General features: G+C 37.2%; 1 protein-coding gene across 5 annotated transcripts in view; it reads left to right on the top strand.

Annotated features, from left to right (window-relative positions):
• PCDH7 (protocadherin 7) overlaps positions 1–19,567 on the top strand; it is a 439,021-nt gene that overhangs the window by 8,523 nt on the left and 410,931 nt on the right. Inside the window, exon 2 of one of the 5 annotated variants that reach the window (XM_062212967.1) lies at positions 1,744–2,677. The exons of the other annotated variants lie outside the window; for them this stretch is intronic. Coding sequence (XP_062068951.1) covers positions 1,744–1,779 — 36 coding nt within the window. The 3' untranslated portion in view covers positions 1,780–2,677. Of the gene's footprint in view, positions 1–1,743; positions 2,678–19,567 lie in introns of those variants that run through there. 5 annotated transcript variants of the gene reach the window in all.

Here is a 19,567-nt window from a genome sequence, read left to right as displayed (position 1 = left end):
ATTCATGCGTACTAACTAGGGTCCCATTGGTTTTTTGTCACAAGATACATTGATAATGTAAAAAAAGACCTGAGCTTTAAATATATACAATAAGTCAAAGTAAACTATACATACTGTAACCAACAATTTAATGGGGTACCGAAAATCACAAGTCAGCATGGTTGACACAGTTATAGAAGAGGAGGATGAGGCCTAACATAAAAAAAAAATTGATTGAGGCCACAAAATTATCAGATATGAAGTAGACTAGAATCCTGGAATGCTGATTCTAATGGTTTTATTTTTCTATTATCTTATCACACTATCTTGAGGGAGAAAGCTGAGTTCCCAAAACTTTCTCTCTGTATATTACAACAGGAAATGGAAGGTATTCAGGTTTACTGATGTATTTACCACTGTGTATTTAGCTTTGAAAACTATTTTACAATAAAATGTAGTTCTGTTTTAGGCTCCAGTTCCTACAAGTAAGTTATCCATGAAATTATAACTGAAAACTTAGACTTTTAGAAAAAATTATAGTTCCTTCCACTGTGTAAATACCAGTTGATATGCAGTAAGATAACACTATGGCTAAGACTATGTATTCAGCAAGTCTATTGATGGGATTTTTGATTTTAGCAGAATAATGATAACAGACCTAAGTTCTTATGCAGTGTTTAGTATATTTTCAATAAAGACTGTGTGTTAGTAGAAAAGAAAAAAAATTCTATAAAATATGGATGAAACTTGCCATGCATTGTAATTGAGATAATCTTTTCTAGCAATACTCATCATTTCTTGTGGTTTCTGGGCGATTTTCCTCTTCACTGACTTTGCAGGTGACTTTTGCCACAGTAGCAACCTTAACAAAGAATTATGAACAAATTATACCTCTGAATTTGCTTTTAGAAAAATACAGCATTTTGCTATTTTTCAATCAGATTGCTTCCTTGCTAGGTAGCTAACCAGTCTAGTGTATCAGATTCTAACTGTGCATCGAGATAAAATGTAAAGTATTGAATATATTAATTTCAGCAATAAAATCTTATCTATTTTTAAAAATAAATACAGTTTGACAAAACCCAGTGCTTCATCACAGTCATCAACACTATCAGACCTTTTTAATATCATTTCTTTGCTGGGTAGGGATTATGTAAGAAATGTAGTGTAGTAATTGCTAGGAGTGTTTATGGTTCAGGTGTATATAACCAATTTCTACGCCATGGCAAGGTTCCTCATTCATTAATTTAGTATGTCTACATAGAAATAGTATGAGTTGTTCAGATATATCTAGAGAAAGCTTTGCTTTCCTTTCTTATTTTTAAAGAAGTCCTTAGAATCTTTTTTTAAAACAGTGACTTTGTTGCGCTACATTACACAATACTTTATTTAGCATTAGTGTTGTAGGAGAAATCACATTCCAAGAAGAACTGAGCTGAAACCACTAAAACTAATCTTAATTATCACTTCTGCTGAATTGATGTCTTAAAGGCAAAATAAAGGTTTATTTTCAGGAATTTTGTGATGTTTGTATTGAATTCTAATGCTGTGTACAAACAAAAAAATCTATTAAAGCTTCCAAGTAGGTTTCCTCTGACAAGTCAGCCTTTTGCACTGAGCATATCTATTATTTACAAATACATAATTTGCAAATAAAATTTTTCTTCCAAATCTCTATTGCAGGATTCCTGTTGGGCATAACTCATTGGGGAAATTTTCTTCACGTTTTTTTAGCTGCATAAATCTTTATTTTCCTTTTTTCAGATGCGTCTACATCCATACATTACTGTGTTTGGCTGAATTCCACTCTAATATGATGCTCTATTATGCACCATACTGTGATGACCTTGCTACTTCGAAACCTGCTGGAGCCTGCCCTTGGCCGTGGGGTGTCAGCCAATCACTGCTTGTTCTACTTGCCATGCATTTTATTTTCAAGGTTTCAAAAATCATTTAAGTAAAATAGTAGGAAAATAAATTAACTTATAAAAGGAACAGTATTAATGCAGAACTATGCTACTGATGGATGTCTGTATCACCAGGAGTTCCATTCTCAAAGAACTGGCTAAAGACTTGCTAGTAAAATCTTTTTAAAATCTCCAAAAGAATATTTCAACAATAATCTTAAGACTTGGGCCTTGTGTGAACCCAGAAAAATTAAGCCTATTGTGTCTTTTACTATTCTACATTAAATACTGACTTTGAATAAAAACTAAATTGATTAATATTTTTAAGTGTCATGTAATCGCAGCTTTTCCAGGTCAGGTAGTTCTGTGAGAGAATAATGTCATTTCTTATTCTGTGTGTGTATGTCTACATTTCATTGTGTGTGTTTCTGTGTGTTCTCACACATGTATGTGCAAGGCTTTTCAGTAGTGTTATAAAAATCTCGTCTGTGAATCAAATTTGAGAAATCGATCTTGCATTTACCACACGCACTGCAATGGATTGATTTTTCCTTAATTTTCAAGTACTGGCCAAAGTATCTATAGAATTTTCAAGTATATTGGTCAAATTTTCTTAGGAAAATATAGAACTTTTCAGGTAGATTTACTAGACTCTCTGTAGTCAAATCAGAGGGACTATATGGCTTGCTGTTTCTGTGGAATTCATTTATCAGAGGGATGTTCTGTTTGATGCCAGGTATCATAAACTCAAGGAACCTGTAAGAATTCAGCAAGGTATAAATTGTTGAAAGACTGAGTGACCAAGTTTTAGTTGCATAAATGAAACTTTAGGTAAGTCATGGACTCCGATGATGGCCCCTCTATCTCTTTTTGCTTGTGTATTTACATATGACTTTGTTGTATTTTATGTGTTTACCTGCCTAGAAATAAGTGTTCCATACAAAAAACCCAGTGATTTTAAAATACATTTACCACACTGTCTGCCCTATTACAGTTTTCCATAGGTTTTAAAATACTGACGAAGAATGCTAGATTGTCAAGATGACAGCCTTTTGATAGAAATAAATATTGGAAAGACATTAGAGTGTGAAGGGATAGGAAATGTATTGGAAGCCACGTACATCTCTGAAGTCTACTTGATGATTTTTATTCTATTAGCCACTTTTTTAATCCTGCTAAATGGACATTTCCAGAAATATCATTGAGACTACTTCTCAAATAAAAATTATTCTTAACCTCTGATTTTGTGTTGAGCACAGGGATAAGTGTGAGAAGCTGGTGGGATGAGTTCTTGCCATGTTTTACTTCTTGGTTTCCTTATCCTAAGTAGTTAACTTTTTTAGATATAGCACTTAAAATGTGACATGTGTGATGAGTCACATCAGCTCAAAAATCAGAAAAAGCAAAGTACAGACTTTAGGGTTAAATGGATTTGCAGCTGCATAAAGATATTAATTGTGAATACCTTCACAAGAAAGAATGTTCTAAGCATTTCATAAACTTGGGTTGCAACACATTCTTGAGGCATCCCATTAATGTACTTGGTTGCTACCACAATGAAAAAGTATCGAACTAGATAGACTCAGAGTATTTTACCCATTGTAAGAGTAAATGCTGTCTTGTACAATTTTGGGGGCAGTTGTACTTATGTACATGTGAGTGTCCCTGTGTTGTCTGCTATGTAATATATTTTATTGTGGAAGCAGTCAAAGAACATTCAGAACCACCTGCTACACTGTTAGGATGCAAAGTTTTAGCTACTTAGTATTATGGCTGGAAAATACAATAAATCATAGCAAAAGCATTACTGACACTCTGAAATATTTTAGTATACTACTAAACTGAATCAGAATAATGAGCAGCATCCTTAACACAACAGCATTCATTAACAGCAAAAAGCTCTTGAGAAGCCTGTTGTGATTCCCTTATTATTCTTGCTATTTTTTGAAACAAATTCCTTAAAGTTGTGTGATTGGTTCACTGACCAGGCATGGGCTATCCTCTCTCCTGCTGTCCCTGCTTCCAATTATTATCAACCTCCGGTCCCTGGAGAGGTCTCTTTTGTAGTTACTGGGACTTAACCATTTAAAGTGGGCCTGTGGGCATATGTAGCAACTCAGAACAAATCACACACCACTGGGTATATTTTAGTGAATGGGTATTTTATTTTAAATTGCAAGGTAATAATGGATTCTCCATTACAAATCTAAGGAGAAACAGGAAGAAGGCAAGGATTAGTCTGTTTAGAGTAGTTCATCTGTTAGACAGAGTTTTTTTCTTTTAATACATCAAATGTCACCGCTGGGCCTGGACATCCAAGGAACAATAAGGTAAAACTTTGCCCTCGTGGAATTTACGAATTAGAAAGAAGATTACAGAGCAGAAAGATGAGAATGTCGTTTGCATCGTGCCTCTTTAAGCTTCAAAGTATTGAATGCACATTTGCTCATTTGCTGCTGAGACAAGATTGGGAGGAAAAACATCATTATTGTTTCTGAGGTGAGGATTCATAAGCAAAAAGCTTCTCTTCCCATGACACCAAGGGAACCCACCAAGAACTTTCTAAAACCCTTGAAGAAAATACACAGTCAAATTCAAGAGGACTGAATGCATGTCAGAAGAGTTGTGAAATTTGTGTTTTGAATTCAGTATATTTTCAGACTTCTCTGAACAAAATCTTCTCAAAAGACAGAATTGAAGGGCACTGAAGGCATTTGCGGAAAGTTGTGAAATTTGCATTTTTGAATACACTGTAGTTTCAGACTGCCTTGGGGAAAAAATCTTCCCCAAAGAAATCCTTAGAACAGGTTCAGTTTTTCAAGCTGCTGCAACCAGAAGCTGCACTTCGGATGACCACACACACACACACACACACGAAGTATCCTGGGTATAATTTGAGACCTAATTATGTAGTTGAATTTGTAAATAACAGCCTCATATATGATTAAAAAACACTCTCAAGAATTAGGCAACTCATTTGAACCCTAGCTTTATGTTCAAGAACATATCCAGAAAGCTTACCCAGGTTCTTAGGAAGAAATTCTACAGTTTGAAATACGTTTCAATCTTCAGAGGATAATTTTCTGTCACTTAGCAAAATACCCTTTTTTGTGTGATTTTTTTTTTAATCCATTGTATACAGAATGCAGTGATTTGCTATATCTTCATTACATTGTGCAAGGTTTCACAATTGGAGGTAAAATGATGACTGGAACAAGGTCCCTTCCTTCATAGAAAGGACAGTACAAAAATCAATTTACCCGTCTGGAGATACTTGAAGTGTGAAAGGAACCACACGTGAATTCATCTTGTCCATCACAGCATTGCTGGTGCCTACTAGAGTTCCCAGAATATTTGCTGGAAAAAAAAAAAAAAATGAACAAGGGACCTAGGCTTTGATGTGAAGTAGCCTATAAATCCAGCTTCTTTGGATCTGGAGTAGGGTGTTACCACTTATCTATTAGGCTCCAGAGAGCCTCCTAATTGCTATTTTCCTTCCCTGCTGGGTGGGTGTCTCCAGGATGAAAGGCTACCTGCTGTGTTGGCCTGAGTCCAGGCTTCTCTGAAGCGAGATGACCCCAGTTTCAGCAGCAAATGAGCGATTTTCTCATTTCCCCTCCTTCCTTCTTCTCCTTGATGGTGTTGTGAACACCAAACCCTTAAATAAGATAAACTAAAGCAAATGTTTAAGGCAAAGAAAGGAGGCACTGGCCATACAGTACACTTCTGACATATTTTGAGGGGGCATGAAAAGAACCGTGCAAACATATGGGTTTTCAGTATTTTCTCTGGAGATCCTCATCTGGGGAAAAAATAGATACCTTACGCCCAAACACTTGCACGATCTCTGTATTCGTCAATTTATATCTCCCTGCAGATATTATGCACTCACTCTGCCAGCCATGTTCACTGATAAAGTTTCCATTTTCTTTGAGCCCCGTGGCAAGCAGTCATTTTTAAAAGTGAGAGGCTGGCGTATCTGTACAGAGAAAGGCGTGCTTGGTTTAGGAAAAGAAGAGGTCTAAAAACGGGAACACGTATCCTAACTTTAGAGCAGGAGGCAGTGAAGTAGGAGCAGAGAATTGCTTCCCAAATTAAAATCACTCCTAAGGATCCAGGAATATTTTAAGGAACTTCTCTTTTAAAATGTAAATAACTCTCAAGGAGCTCTGAACAGCCTTTAGCTCACCTGGGTGTAAAGTGCTTGAAGCAGATAACGAGGTCAGCGCCTCACAAAGATCAATAGTGGTTAAGAAATGGGAACTTTGATCGGAGCCTTGAGGAAGGACAGGCAGCCTTTAGTTCTGGGAACAGAGAACTCCACTAAGGCACCAAGCATCTCAAACTCTAGCAAGCATTCAGGGAGATGAGGGTGAGATTTTATCAGAAAAGGGTGTTCAGGAATGGCAAATGGTTGTGGCCTTAAATTTTGGCCCAAGGCCCTGCTGGTCTTAAGGATACCACTAATCACCATGATTTGATGTGATCTCAAGATAGGTATGGAAAAGGCATAAAGCTCCACTTCCACCCATTTAGACACATGTTTTGGTTTGATTTGGGTGTTGTTTTTCATCTAGAGTATCCAGTCCCAATCCTCTGTCTTCATTGTCCGTCCCCATACTTTTGGAAGAAAGAGAGGAACATAAAAAGGAAAAAAATAAATTACAAAACTGCCTATCCACATACTCACTATCTCCTACTGTGATTACAGGCATAGTAAAAATGGTTTCCACTTGCCTTATTTCCCCACAATTATTTCTTATCCTATCATTACTTAAGGAAGCTGAAAATTAAAGAGGATAATAAGAGGACTTTTTTGTCCCTGTTGGAAGAAACTTCAAAAATACCTGTGGAATCTATGGAATGTTTAGGGCTGAAAAAATAGGGCTCTTGACCTCCAATCCCCATTTTAGTTAGGTGGACTGAATATTTCAAGATGTTGAGAAATAGAATTCACTTAATTAACTTTAATCTTTTAGTAAAATAATACAGAATACAAGCCAATTTTTTGTTCTTTTAAAGGTTTATTTCTTTATGTTGAAAGAGTTACAGAGAGGAGGAGGAGGAAGAGGAGAGAGGAGAGAGAGAGAGAGAGAAAGAATGTTCCATCTGCTGGTTCACACCCCAGATGGCCACAACAGTCAACTCTGGGCCAGGCCGAAGCCAGGAGCTTCATCAGGGCCATCTTCAGTTTCTTTTCCAGGAACATTAACAGGGAGCTGGATAGGAAGGGGAGCACCTGGAACATGAACTGGTGCCCATATAGGATGCCAGCATTTCAGGATGCTGCTTTGCTTGATGTGCCACAATACCAGCCCCAAGGAATGACTTAATTAAAAATGCTTTGGCTATTTCTTTTTAAAATTTTATTTGTCTATTTTTTATTTGAAAGAGAGAGAGAAGCAGAAAGAGATCTTCAGTCCTCTAGTGCACTCCCTAAATGCTTGCAATGACTATGGCTGTGCCTGGGCCTGGCAAAAGCCAGGAGCCTGTATCTCAATCCAAGTGTCTCCAGTGGGTGATAGGGACCCAAGTACTTAGGCTATCACCTGCTGCCTCCCAGATTGTGCCTTTGAATGAAGCTATAATCAGGAGTGGGTCAGGACTCAAACTTGGGCACCTGGACATGAGATGGAAGTGTCCCAATCAGCATCTTAACCACTGCACCAAACTCCCAGCCCAGATGTGATTTTTATTGTGCATTTAGACTGTTTTCAATCAAATTCACTTGCCTCATTCTTAGAAATTCTGTCTAGTCCATCTGTCCCATAGGATAGGATCTGAATTTTCATCATTTCTCCTTTCTCAATTCAGATGTCAAATGGTAGGGCAGGCTGCAGAAATGCTGGGTGAGAGCTCCTGATGCTCCTAACTTCTGCTTACTAGTACACTCCTAGAGTCTCTCTGGCAAAAATAGAAAACGAGTTGGATGAGGCAGTCTGAAAATCTGTTCCTGATTGGCTGGCGTGACCTTGTGTAACCCTGTCAAGTCCTGAGCCTCTGGGAACTGCTCTTCTGTCATTTTACATAAGAACCCCTGCTCTGATTACATGGCAGGGTTTACGGGGGTCACATAAAATATTTGGGATTTTTTTGAAATACTGTCACAACAGAAGACAACACTTCTTGTCACCCATGAATTTCTCTACACTCTTCTTAAGGTGCATTGACACTTGTGAGTGATACTTTCACTATCTTTTATTCAAAGGGTTGAACTAATTACTTGTCCTAACCACCTACCTGAGCCTCTGATTTTCTCATCCTGGTCATCTTCAGAGTTCTCCTGATTCTGATGAAGTTGCCGCGGCAGCATTGGTCCCCACATATGCCAGCAGGCACTAGCGGTTGTCACAGAGACCTCACTGCCATTGACATCGCCTGTGGAGAAGGAGAGGTACTGGCTCACTGGTGTAGAGCAGGCAGCGTAGGAAAGCTCCATAGCAGTTCCGCAGCATCCTTTTTGACACTTCTTTCTTACATCCTATCACTTTTTACCAGTTGTTTCTTCTTGGCAGGTAGTCTTTGCTCGGAACCTATCTTTCATTCCTGGTGTCCAGCATCTGACATTAACCATCTTCTCTTCTGAGCCCCTCATGATGCTATGGACCTTTGTTATATTATTTGCTGCCTCCAACAATAGTAGGGGCTGGTACAGTTTTTCCCCATCTGACAGAGCCTTTTCTGCATGCTATCCCCTCCTTAACAAGGGGCCTTGAGCCCCCTGCAGTCAACTCACCTCCAACAGACTTGTCCCCCTGTGTCTGAGAATCTTTGTTATCATAGTATTCCTGCTGGAGTTAAATTCACATTTTAACATATTTAGGTTTTCGTTGTAGTCTTTAATACCTGCTGTGTATTCTCAGTGAGTAAAGACAGTTCATATTAGTCTACAATGTCAAACTATGTATGTATGTCAGTCAAGCTGATGTAGTAGAATACCACAGACCAAGTGGCTTATACAAGAGAAGGTAATTTTCTGTAGGATTTGGAGTCTGGCAGATGCAAACCAAAGTACTAGAAAATTCAGTTCTGGTGAATGCTCTCTTCCTGGCTCATAGGTGGCTGCCTTCTCTCTTTGTCCTCACAAGCCTTTCCTTTGTGTGTGGAGAGAGAGAGAGAGCTCTAGTATTCTTTCTTGTTATAAGGACAGTGGTCCAATTGCATTAGGGCCGTAACTTCATGAGCTCATAAAGCCTAATTTCCTCCATAAAGGGCCTATCTCCAAATACAGTCACATTGGGGATTAAGACTTCAATATAATTCAGTTCATAATAGAGTCTATTCTTGGTGTGAGAAAGAACACATTGGCCTGGGCCATCATTTTTCATGAGTTTGTCATTCATTACACACAGTCTGCACATTTCTGGGAAAGTACACCTGCTATTTTAAAGGAAACTTTCCCTTTTTAGATGAGCTCCAAAAAGCAACCTTACAAATGTGTTCTTATAATTGATGGATTGTTGGTTAAAATCACTATGAATTTTGCAAATATATATATGAACCTACAATATGTATGCATGTGCATAAAATTTAAAATATACTTTTTTCACTTACTACATCTAACTTTTAATGCTCATCATGGAATAGCTTTTGAAATTTTCAGTTTTCACAGTAATTTATGATATTCAGTAACATCTTGATTATTTTAATTTTGCTAATCAAGAAGTGCACATAGGTACAGTAATGTAAAATTAATATTTATATAAAACAGATCAAAAATTGCTCCACAAATGTAGCAGGTCTTTTTAAATGAAGAAACTGATATTTATTTTTAAATTTCCAATACATTTTCAGCATTTGAAGCCTACTAAAGGATTAAGTGGGGAAAGAGTTCAGAGTTCCCATGATATTGATGAAGTTGCCGAATTACTACTGCACATAGTAATTCCTCTACTGTAAGAAAAGTCTCAATGGATTTTCACACGGAGTGGCATAGTTGGTAGGACAGAGAACAGTGAACTTATGTTTCATGATGCATGGAATCTCCCAGGCGTGTGAAACTGAGGCTGGTACCATGCTCTGTGTAGCTGGTCACATGTTATTATCACCATAGAGGCTATGCAGTAAGCTTGACATCATGAGACTAATTCAGGATTCATCCCCCTCCCCTTCATTGTGACTTTTCATTTCCTAAATAAAATTTAGAACTCATATGATCAAATTCATAATTAAATAACCTGGAACTGTATAGAATGATGACTGTGAGAGGAAGAAATAGGGTACACACACCAATGTTTGGAAGGGGAACTCCTTTCTTTTTGTCTTTTGGTCAGCATTTCTAGACACTGAAAGTAAGAGCTGAATAGATTTCTCCTAAGAAGTATCTCTCTAAGCCTCTAGAGCTAATTTTGCATTTCTTCCTCTACATTTAAAAATAGAAGGTTATGGGCCGGCACCGTGGCTCACTTGGTTAATCCTCCACCTGTGGCGCCAGCATCCCATATGGGTGCTGGGTTCTAGTGCTGGTTGCTCCTCTTCCAGTCCATCTCTCTGCTGTGGCTTGGGAGGGCAGTGGAGGATGGCCCAAGTGCTTGGGCCCCTGCACCCGCATGAGAGACCAGGAAGAAGCACCTGGCTCCTGGCTTCAGATCGGCACAGCACCGGCCGTTGCGGCCATTTGGGGAGTAAACCAACGGAAGGAAGACTTTTCTCTCTGTCTTTCCCTCTCACTGTCTATAACTCTACCTGTCAAAAAATAAATAAATAAATAGAAGGTTTAATGTTTCCCCTCTCCTGGGACAAGGCAATAATTATAAAGTTTATTTAAAAAATGTGCATCTATATCTCTTTTGCAGTATGTTTAGCTGTTGAACACAGGATCAATTTTAGATGGAGAGATGGCATTCCTTTAAGACATTAAGAACTAAAACGATAGTAATGATTTCCTCCCCCACCCCAACCAACCAATGCATATACTGTCAGGTCAGAAATAGTAAAATTTACCTTGCTAGTTAAACTTGTGGCTTTTTTCTTGAATGTTTTTCTTTGATGAGAAATGTCTTTTCTTTGGTGAGAAACTATGCATATGCATATATATGTAAACCTACATAATGCACACAGAAAATGCATATAGCATTTTAGAGAGCAAATATTTAATGAGTGACTACCATATGCCAATTACATTCAAGGTACTGTTGCAGACACAGGAGAAATAGCAATAAGAGAACCAGAAAAAAACTGTCGTCCATGGAATTTCAGTTTCATTGGAACAGTATATAAAAATAATAGCTAAACTTATATTGCACACTATATATTGGGTACTAGTCAAAATATTTCACACATATTAACTCATTAAATAGGCACAATAACCAAGCAGTTATGCCTGTTACTGCCTTCAGTCTGTAGATGTGGAAAGTGATGCACAATGGAGTTCAGTAACTTGCTCATGGGCACACAAATTATAAAGTGATGGAGCTGAGGTTCAAGTCCAGGCAGTCCAGCTATGGAGGCCACACACTATTAGGCACTGTGAAAATGTAAAACAGAGGGAACAAGTCTGTTTTATAGCCACCTACTTCTTTGAGAATGAAATTGGGCTCACTTCCTTCTCTTGAAGACTTCAGTGATATTTCAGCCTTGCTATTTTAATACCTTTTACTATGTTCATGAAATTAGGTCACTCACTTCATTTTTTTAAAACACTACCTTAAGCTTTAATCAAAGTGCAAATCAAAGTTTGGGAAAGTGGAGAATGGATTGTGTAGTGCTCTTCTTCTCGTTCTCCCCACTTTATACTTTTTGGAAATAATTCATAAAATATTTTGTTTTTATGATCTTCATTTTATTCAGTAGTCACATGGTCTGTTATGTGTATCATTAATCCCAGAAGGAAAATTAATTCACGATTTTTGTGAATTGCCATTTGATTCAGTATAGGGAATTGCTTTTCATTTAATAGAAAGTAAAATTTTGACTAATTTTCCTAGTAAGTACATTTTACCTTTTATAAAAAAGAAAGGCATTTTTTTCTCTTGAGTTTTTTTTAATGCATTGACAAATGTCTGAAAGTGAATTACTTAAGAAAGATTTTCAGAAACTTACTGTGGTTTTCCTTATATTAGTTGGCCATTATCCACCATTCAATTAAAATAGAACTTACATCATTTAGCAAATTTTATTTTAAAGTGTGTCATCATCCCAGTTCTTTTAGAACTTATACAAATTTCTTTATTAAATGCATTTTCAATCAGCTGCAATGCATATGAGTGGCACCAATACTAGTTATAAATTGACATTTATAATAATAATTGTATATTAATTTTTCACTATGATCATTTCTTCTTAATGTGTCAGTGACATTTTCCATAGCAGAATGGTTTTTCAACATGAGATCTCCCAAAACATGTGCCTTTGTAATAGAACTCTGGTATTTTTTATATAATATCTCTGTGTAGGGGTAATCTGAATTGATCTGAGGATTATTGGAATAATTTAAAATGTTTAATCTTCAAACCCAGTGAATCAACTTTCTGAGGCTACTGTTTCCTTAGTAAACTCATTAACTTATAGAAAGCTATTCACTGAAGTGGATATTAAAATAATGGGACTGGTGTTTGGCACATTGGTTAAACTGCCTCCTGGGACAACTGCATTTATATAGGCGTGTCTGGGTTCATATCCCCGCTTTTCTCCCTGTTCCAGCTTCTTGCTGTTGCACCCAGTGTGGCAGCAGGTGGTGACTCAAGCAGCCGAGTCTCTTCCACCATTTAGAAGAGCCACATTGATTTCCAGCTCTTGACTTTTGCTTGGCCCAGCTTGGGCTGCTGTGGGCATTTGGAGAGTGAACCACTTGATGAAATCTGTCTCTCTCTCTCCTCCTCCACTCCACCTTCAGATAAATAAAATTTTAAAAATAAAACATTGCTACCATTAAAGTTATTTCCTACTAAAGAAAATAAAGCCTTTTAATAAAGGGGTAGGGAATCTAGATATTCATCTCCAGTTCTCCCTTGAATTCTTACAGAATCTGACAAACCATGCCCTTATCATAAGAGTTTAACTGCTTTTTGGAAAAAATCATATCTATGGCAAAAAAAAAAGACCACCTCTGTATATTAATCAGTTGTTTGTCATTGACCTACTAAATGTGAGCATCCTAAATGTGTTCTGCAATTATGAGATCAGATGAATATAAGCAAATGAGAGGTTGAAGCACTATCATTTACATTGGAAACATTGCCTAAATTTAGTGTCTGAGGGTAAACAATTACCTGTGAATCAATAAACTTCAATGTAGATATTGGTACACTTGGGAAGAGTAAAAGAGAAGAGAAGATCTATATATATAACTTTTTTCAAAAAAAGTACCATGCTTTGCATAATTACATTGTAAGAACTTGGTGAAGTCCATGATTCACTCTGTGTATATTATTATCTTTCTTGCAAGATGTTTCCTGGATATACCTTGAGGATTTTGTATTCACCTAGATAAACAGAAATTGCTTTCATGTCTAGTAGCAAACAGTATCAACACTTAAATGATAAGCAAGTAATAAAAGCCTATGGTTATGAGTTCTGGAGAATGGATTGCAATTCCTTTTGAATATTTTGATTGTTCTCTTGCAAAATAAAAATAGTTGTGGCTGGAGCACTAGGCATGGAGTCCTGATGGCAAAAGGTTTACAACTGTGCGAGTTACTCTGAGAATTGATATAGTGAAGAATTTTGTTTTATCATATGCTTAGGGTTTCCACTACTATCAATGACACTGCTTGCTAATCAATAGACAAAGGCATAGCCTGGAGGAATTTAAATTACCTGATGACGTCACAGTGTCACATTACAGTTAATAGAACATCATGTGTACATTGTGAAGGAAGAACAGACACACCTTGAAAAAAACAAATTATTCCCTACAGGGTACTTTAAAAAAAAAGATTTATTTATTTATTTGAAAGTCAGAGTTATACAGAGAGAGAAGGAGAGACAGAGAGAGAGAGAGAGAGAGAGAGAGAGAGAGGTCTTCCATCTGCTGGTTCACTCCCCAGTTGGCCCTGCACTGATACAAAGCCAGGAGCCAGGTGCTTCCTCCAGGTCTCCCACGCAAATGCAGGGGCCCAAGGAGTTGGGCCATCTTCCACTGTTTTCCCAGGTCATAGCAGAGACCTGGATCGGAAGTGGAGAAGCCAGGTCCTGAACCGGCGCACATATGGGATGCCAGCACTGGAGGCAGCAGCTTTACCCACTATGCCATAACGCCGGCCCCTACCGGGTACTTTCATAATCTACATGTCGATATGTTTACATGCATCTCTCAATCTTAATCCCAAATGTTCCTATAATCTACATGTCTATATGTTTGCATGCATTTCTCAAATTTGTATCACAAGTGGCCCACCCTTTTAGGCCACTGAGATGCAGTGCAAGAAAATGCGATGATTTGCGTGAAGCCTAAACAAAAGAAACCCAGAAACATCTGTAGTCCTTCCTTACCGTGTCTGTATACCTGTGACACTCACCTTGCACTCATGTTGGCCAATGTGGAGCAATCGTAAGGACTAAAGGAGTGCTGCCAGTCAGCTGTGAATTTTGACCTAATTTTATTTAATTCAAGATAGAAATTATTACTTATAACATACAACTTCAAATAGAAAAGAAATTGAAATGTAGAAAGATCCTTACATCTAAAAGCATGACTTGCTAAATGATAGGCCCTCGTGTTAGTGGGTACAATCCTGGCTGGCAGGCAGATGTAGATTTTACAATGTTTTTTTTGGTCTTGATCTCTGAAGTTGGGTAAATCATTGAACTTTTCGTTCCTTCTTTTCTCTAACGGATTCATTTAATACTCTGTGGGAAATGTAAGAAATTGTAAAAATCAAACAGTGAAGCTTCGAATATCGGTTAATATAATTTCTATTACATGTTATAGTAAATCAACTATCTTTAGGGAGGATGGAGGGAGATTAAACAATAATGAGAAACCATGCCAAAAGTTGAAGCCAAGTATTTTCCTAGAAAAAATAGTTCTTCAAAAAAGACTATCTGGTTACCAAAAATAGCAGAGTTAAGTTGTCACATTTTATTCCTAGCACTCATCTGTGGAGGAGAATTGAAGACATATTATTTTATCACTCTGAGAAAAATGTCTTATTGAAGAAAGAAGGGAAAAAATATGCTTCAGAGCTTGAGAGGAAAATCTCAATTTACAAAAGGAAAAAAATCAAGGATTTTGCTCAGGGGTCCAAAAAATGTTTGGCTTATTTCTTTTTTATCACTTAAGCTGGTTTCTTGCTGGGCCTTTTTATTGAATAATTGAAAAAAAATTGGGTGGGGGAGTGACTTTTTCATCAAAGGCAAAAGATAGTAAGAAATAAAGGTACTAAGGGAATATAGATAGGATGTTGTATCTTTCTGTACTTTCATGATTGCCTACATTTCCTCCTAAACTTATAGTTGAAAAGCACTGAAAAAATATCAGGCCCCAAGGAAAAATGTGAGAGAATAAAACATTCTGTGCTCCGACAACCCCAAACCTTGCTCTTTCTCCCTCATGCACGTACCTCCATAAACTCAAATACTTTAAATTTAAAAGACTCATATGTTTATCTTTGGAAACCAAAACCAAACTAACAAAAAACAAAAGAAAACAGTTTGATTAGCATTGAAATTTTGGGGGCATATTGGTATTTTTGAAAGCTGCATTCAGAAGAAATATCATTAACCATCTCAGTTGCTTTCAAGTAACAGAGCAAGATTGCAAATTCTGTACTAGACAACCTTTCCCAAAGACACTGGACTGTGGACGAGCTGGTCTCCCCTGATTCTGTAGCGTCCTCAGCAGCACAGTCAGTTTATGATACTCCGAGGTGATGCTCTTCTTTTCCCGTGGCATCATGTAAGCTTTTGCACTTGCTCCATCTTCGTTTATCCCTTCAAGTAGACTGATTTTCTCACTATGTCTGATGGAGTCAGAAGTGAGTCCCGAGCAGTCAAGTGATCAGAATATGTTAAATCCTGAGTATTTTTTCAACGTCAGTATCCAAGCTGCATTGAGAAAATCATAAAGGAATAACAAATTCAGAATTTATTTTATCAACAAGTGTCCAATATTTCTTGATCACATAACAAAAAATCAGTAAAAGCAAAGGTGGAACTCAAAATTTGTCAAATCTATGTCCTTGTCAACCTCTATGATTCTAAGTTAGATGGAATCTTAAGTCTGTAATGATGTTTTAGAATTTACATGTCAACATGAGAATTCTTCTTCTATTCATTTCACTCCCAATTATTGATGTTTACTACAAATATAAAGTAGGCGTTCACAATCTTTTAGGGAGACAGATTTATACAAAAATAATTATAATGTAATATTGTAAGGGTTATAATGGAAGCCACATGTTCTTTGGGCTTACTGATTCCTAGGAGGATTGTTACTTTGCAATTGCTTCACGAGGAAGTTATAATGTGCTGTTGGTTTTTGTTTTGTGAAGACTTACTTATTTTTTTGAAACAGGACATACACACACATACACACACACACTCAGAGAGAGAGAGAGAGAGAGGCAGCTTCCATCTGCTAGTTTACTCACCAAATGGCTCCAACAGCCAGGGCTGGATCAGGCCCACATCAAAAGGCAGAATCTCCATCTCGATCTCCCGTGGCTGGTGGCAGGAGCCCAAGCACTTGGGACATCTGCTGCTGCTGCCTTCCCAGGCACATTGGCAGGGAGCTGAATCAGAAGTGGAGTAATTGGAACTCAAACCAGCATTCCAATGTGGAATGCAGGCATCACAAGGGCACCACATACTGGTCCCATGGCTTTGATTTCTTTCTCTGTTATCACTCCTGCATTAATCTAGCATTGTGGAACATAGGAAATCACGACTTTTGACTAAAGCTAAAGTGGAATGTATGAAGGTACTTCAAAAAGTTCATGGAATGTATTAAATATGAAAAAAACTGTGTAGGTTTTAAAAAATTTGCACCAAAATAAGCTTATGATTTTATTGCATTTTGAAGTACCCTTATGTTTTTTTACCATATATTCCTTTACTTTCCAATAGGCTTTTTTGTTTGTATTTTTATGTATTTGGTTGTAAATATTAAAACTGATTAATGAGCAATTAGTTAACTTGACTCTGTTTTAGCCATTCCATGATTTTGACAAAAACTGAACTTTTTCACTGGAACTGTTCACTCAGAATTCTGCACATTTGATTCACAATGACTTTTAGTTATTTTTAGATAACAAAAATACCTTCAGATGGGACCCACAACTATCATTGATGAGATTGAAATGGACAGATGTGATTTCCAAAAAAGGAGTTATGTAGATACTTTTATTTATTTGTCTTCAGATTTATTTATTTGAAATTCAGAGTTAGAGAGAAAGAGAAATTTTTTCATCCACTGGTTCATTCCTGAGAAGACAGCAATGGCCAGGACAAAGCCAAGCCCAAACCAGAAGCTGGGAGCTTTATCAGGGTCTCCCACACACTTGGACCATCTTCTGTTGTTTTTCCTAGGCCACTAGCAGGGAGCTAGATCAGAAGAGGAGCAGCTGGGACGTGAACCAGCACCCATATGGGACACTGGTGTCACAAGCAATGGCTTTACACCCTATGCCACAATGCCTACTCCATATGTACATGCTTCTAATCAGGACAACATTATTGGAATGTTTGCAACTATCAAGGTGACTTCTTGGACAAGCACAACATTCAATTGAATCATATATTATGTTTTCCTAAAACAGTTATGTACTCCCATAATTGTACTTCTTGTATTTTTTTTATGTCTTGGTTATAGAAGGTGCCTTAGTCATGGGGCATCCTGAGAAAAACCATAATGATTTTTATTTTACAATTTCAAATTATTTTTTTCAGTGCTTTTCATTTCGTTTAGTGCTCTCCTTTTCACCCGAGCACCTATCACGTGTTCCTCAACACTGGTACTTGTTGTCAGCTGGCTTTCAGATAATCCTGCTTGAGTGACTGGTTGATGACAGCTTTTAAGATATTGCCTCTCCAAGTTATATTTCTATTCATGGAGGATTCTAGAAGAACAAAAAGCCCTGACACAAAGGTTTCTAATGAAGAGACTTGTATGACCGTCATACAGAATACAGAGAAAAGCAACTGGTTGACTTTTCTCCCGTCGCTCTTGGTGTCTTGGCTCGATCCCTTAAAGCTGTAACTGAATGGCCTTGTGTCCAGGTAGAAATAAGAACCCTTTATTTGGTGCTGGTGCTGCTCCATTTATCTTATATGTGTGTAGATGTGTACAGTATGTAATTTTCTTCTATATTTAGCATTTTTTTAATCCTGAAGTAATTCAAGATCTGTAAGCCTCAAACCCCCAGGAGATAACAAGGACTGATAACCCTAGTCTAGAAACTAACAGAAAAGTATTTCAAAATTATATTTCTGTCATTACTAAAAAGTATTAAAAAGAGGCAACTTACAGAAAGGCCACATTTTTAAAATGCACTTTTCCAGCATTGGGATAAAAGATAGCAAATGAAGACCCTAAAAGGAGGCTACCTGTTGAAATAACAAACGGATTGGCTTCCTGGGAATTAGGTTTGGTTGCAGGGCCCAGCCACATGAAGGCAACAGAAAGGTGGATGTTCTGGAAGGCTCATCAAAGGGTTCATCTTGGTTGCATTCTTCTCCTTAATATTTTGGCGTCTCAGTATCTTACAATATTATGCTGCCAACTTTTCCAGTCTCTTGAGGCCTTATTTTCATAACTACTTCTGAAGTTTTCCCCCCATTTACTTTATACAAAACCTTGTAGAAACTCTGTGTAATTCTCTCAGGCAGTGGTTTAAGCTAATGCATTGGCCAAGCTATTCTATTGAGAGTAGGTTTACATGGGTGAATACTAGTGATTTTTGCACATTAACATTACTCATGACTACTTTTAGGAATTAGAAAGTGACTCAATGTAAAAATTTTCCTCTAACAATGCCTATGTCAACTAAATCTGGAAAAGAAGGCTTTTGCATTCATTCATTAATCTTTCTTTCATTCCTATCCTTTGTTTCTTTTTCAAATTTTTAGATTGCATAGACTCTAGTAAACCATAAATAGATGTTCATTTCACTGGGGTATCCTCACATGAGGATTTAGTAATTTAGGTCATTTGTATCACTGGGTCATTTATACTGCTGGTATAATGGTGAGTTCTTTAATGAATCAGAATAGAGCAGTATAATTAATCACTTGAGTGTGATATATGATGTGCCTTCATACTTTAAGTATTCCAATAGATATTGGAATTATTCTCCATCATGACAATTTACATTACAATTTTAAAAAGGCATTGACTAAAACAATGTGTAATGTTAAAATGTTTCCATATACTTTAGATAGTTAACAGTGAGTTGCCACTAAGAAAATGGAGGTTTTATTACGGTGTGTAACAGGAACTTCTGTTCTTGCCCTATTTGAGGTTGGCTGGTGCATCTAATCATTATTTCCCAGGTACCTTCCAGACCTTACTTTAGGCATGTATCAGTTTCCTATCTCCCCTGTTACAAATTATAATGACCATGATTGTTTAAAACAATAAACATTAATTTTATAGCTCTGATGGGCAGAAATCAGAAGTGATCAGAAGGGGTTAACATCAATATGTTGGCAGGGCTGTGTGTCTTTCTGGATGTTGCAAGAGCAGAATCTTTTCCAAATTCTAGGGGCTGCATGCTTTCTTTGGATCTTGACCCATTTCCATC

Source organism: Lepus europaeus, chromosome 16 (genome assembly GCF_033115175.1).
Source record: "Lepus europaeus isolate LE1 chromosome 16, mLepTim1.pri, whole genome shotgun sequence".
NCBI classification, from domain to species: Eukaryota; Metazoa; Chordata; class Mammalia; order Lagomorpha; family Leporidae; genus Lepus; species Lepus europaeus.
Note: the sequence above shows the minus strand (reverse complement) of the source record. Positions and strands in the feature narration are given on the sequence as shown.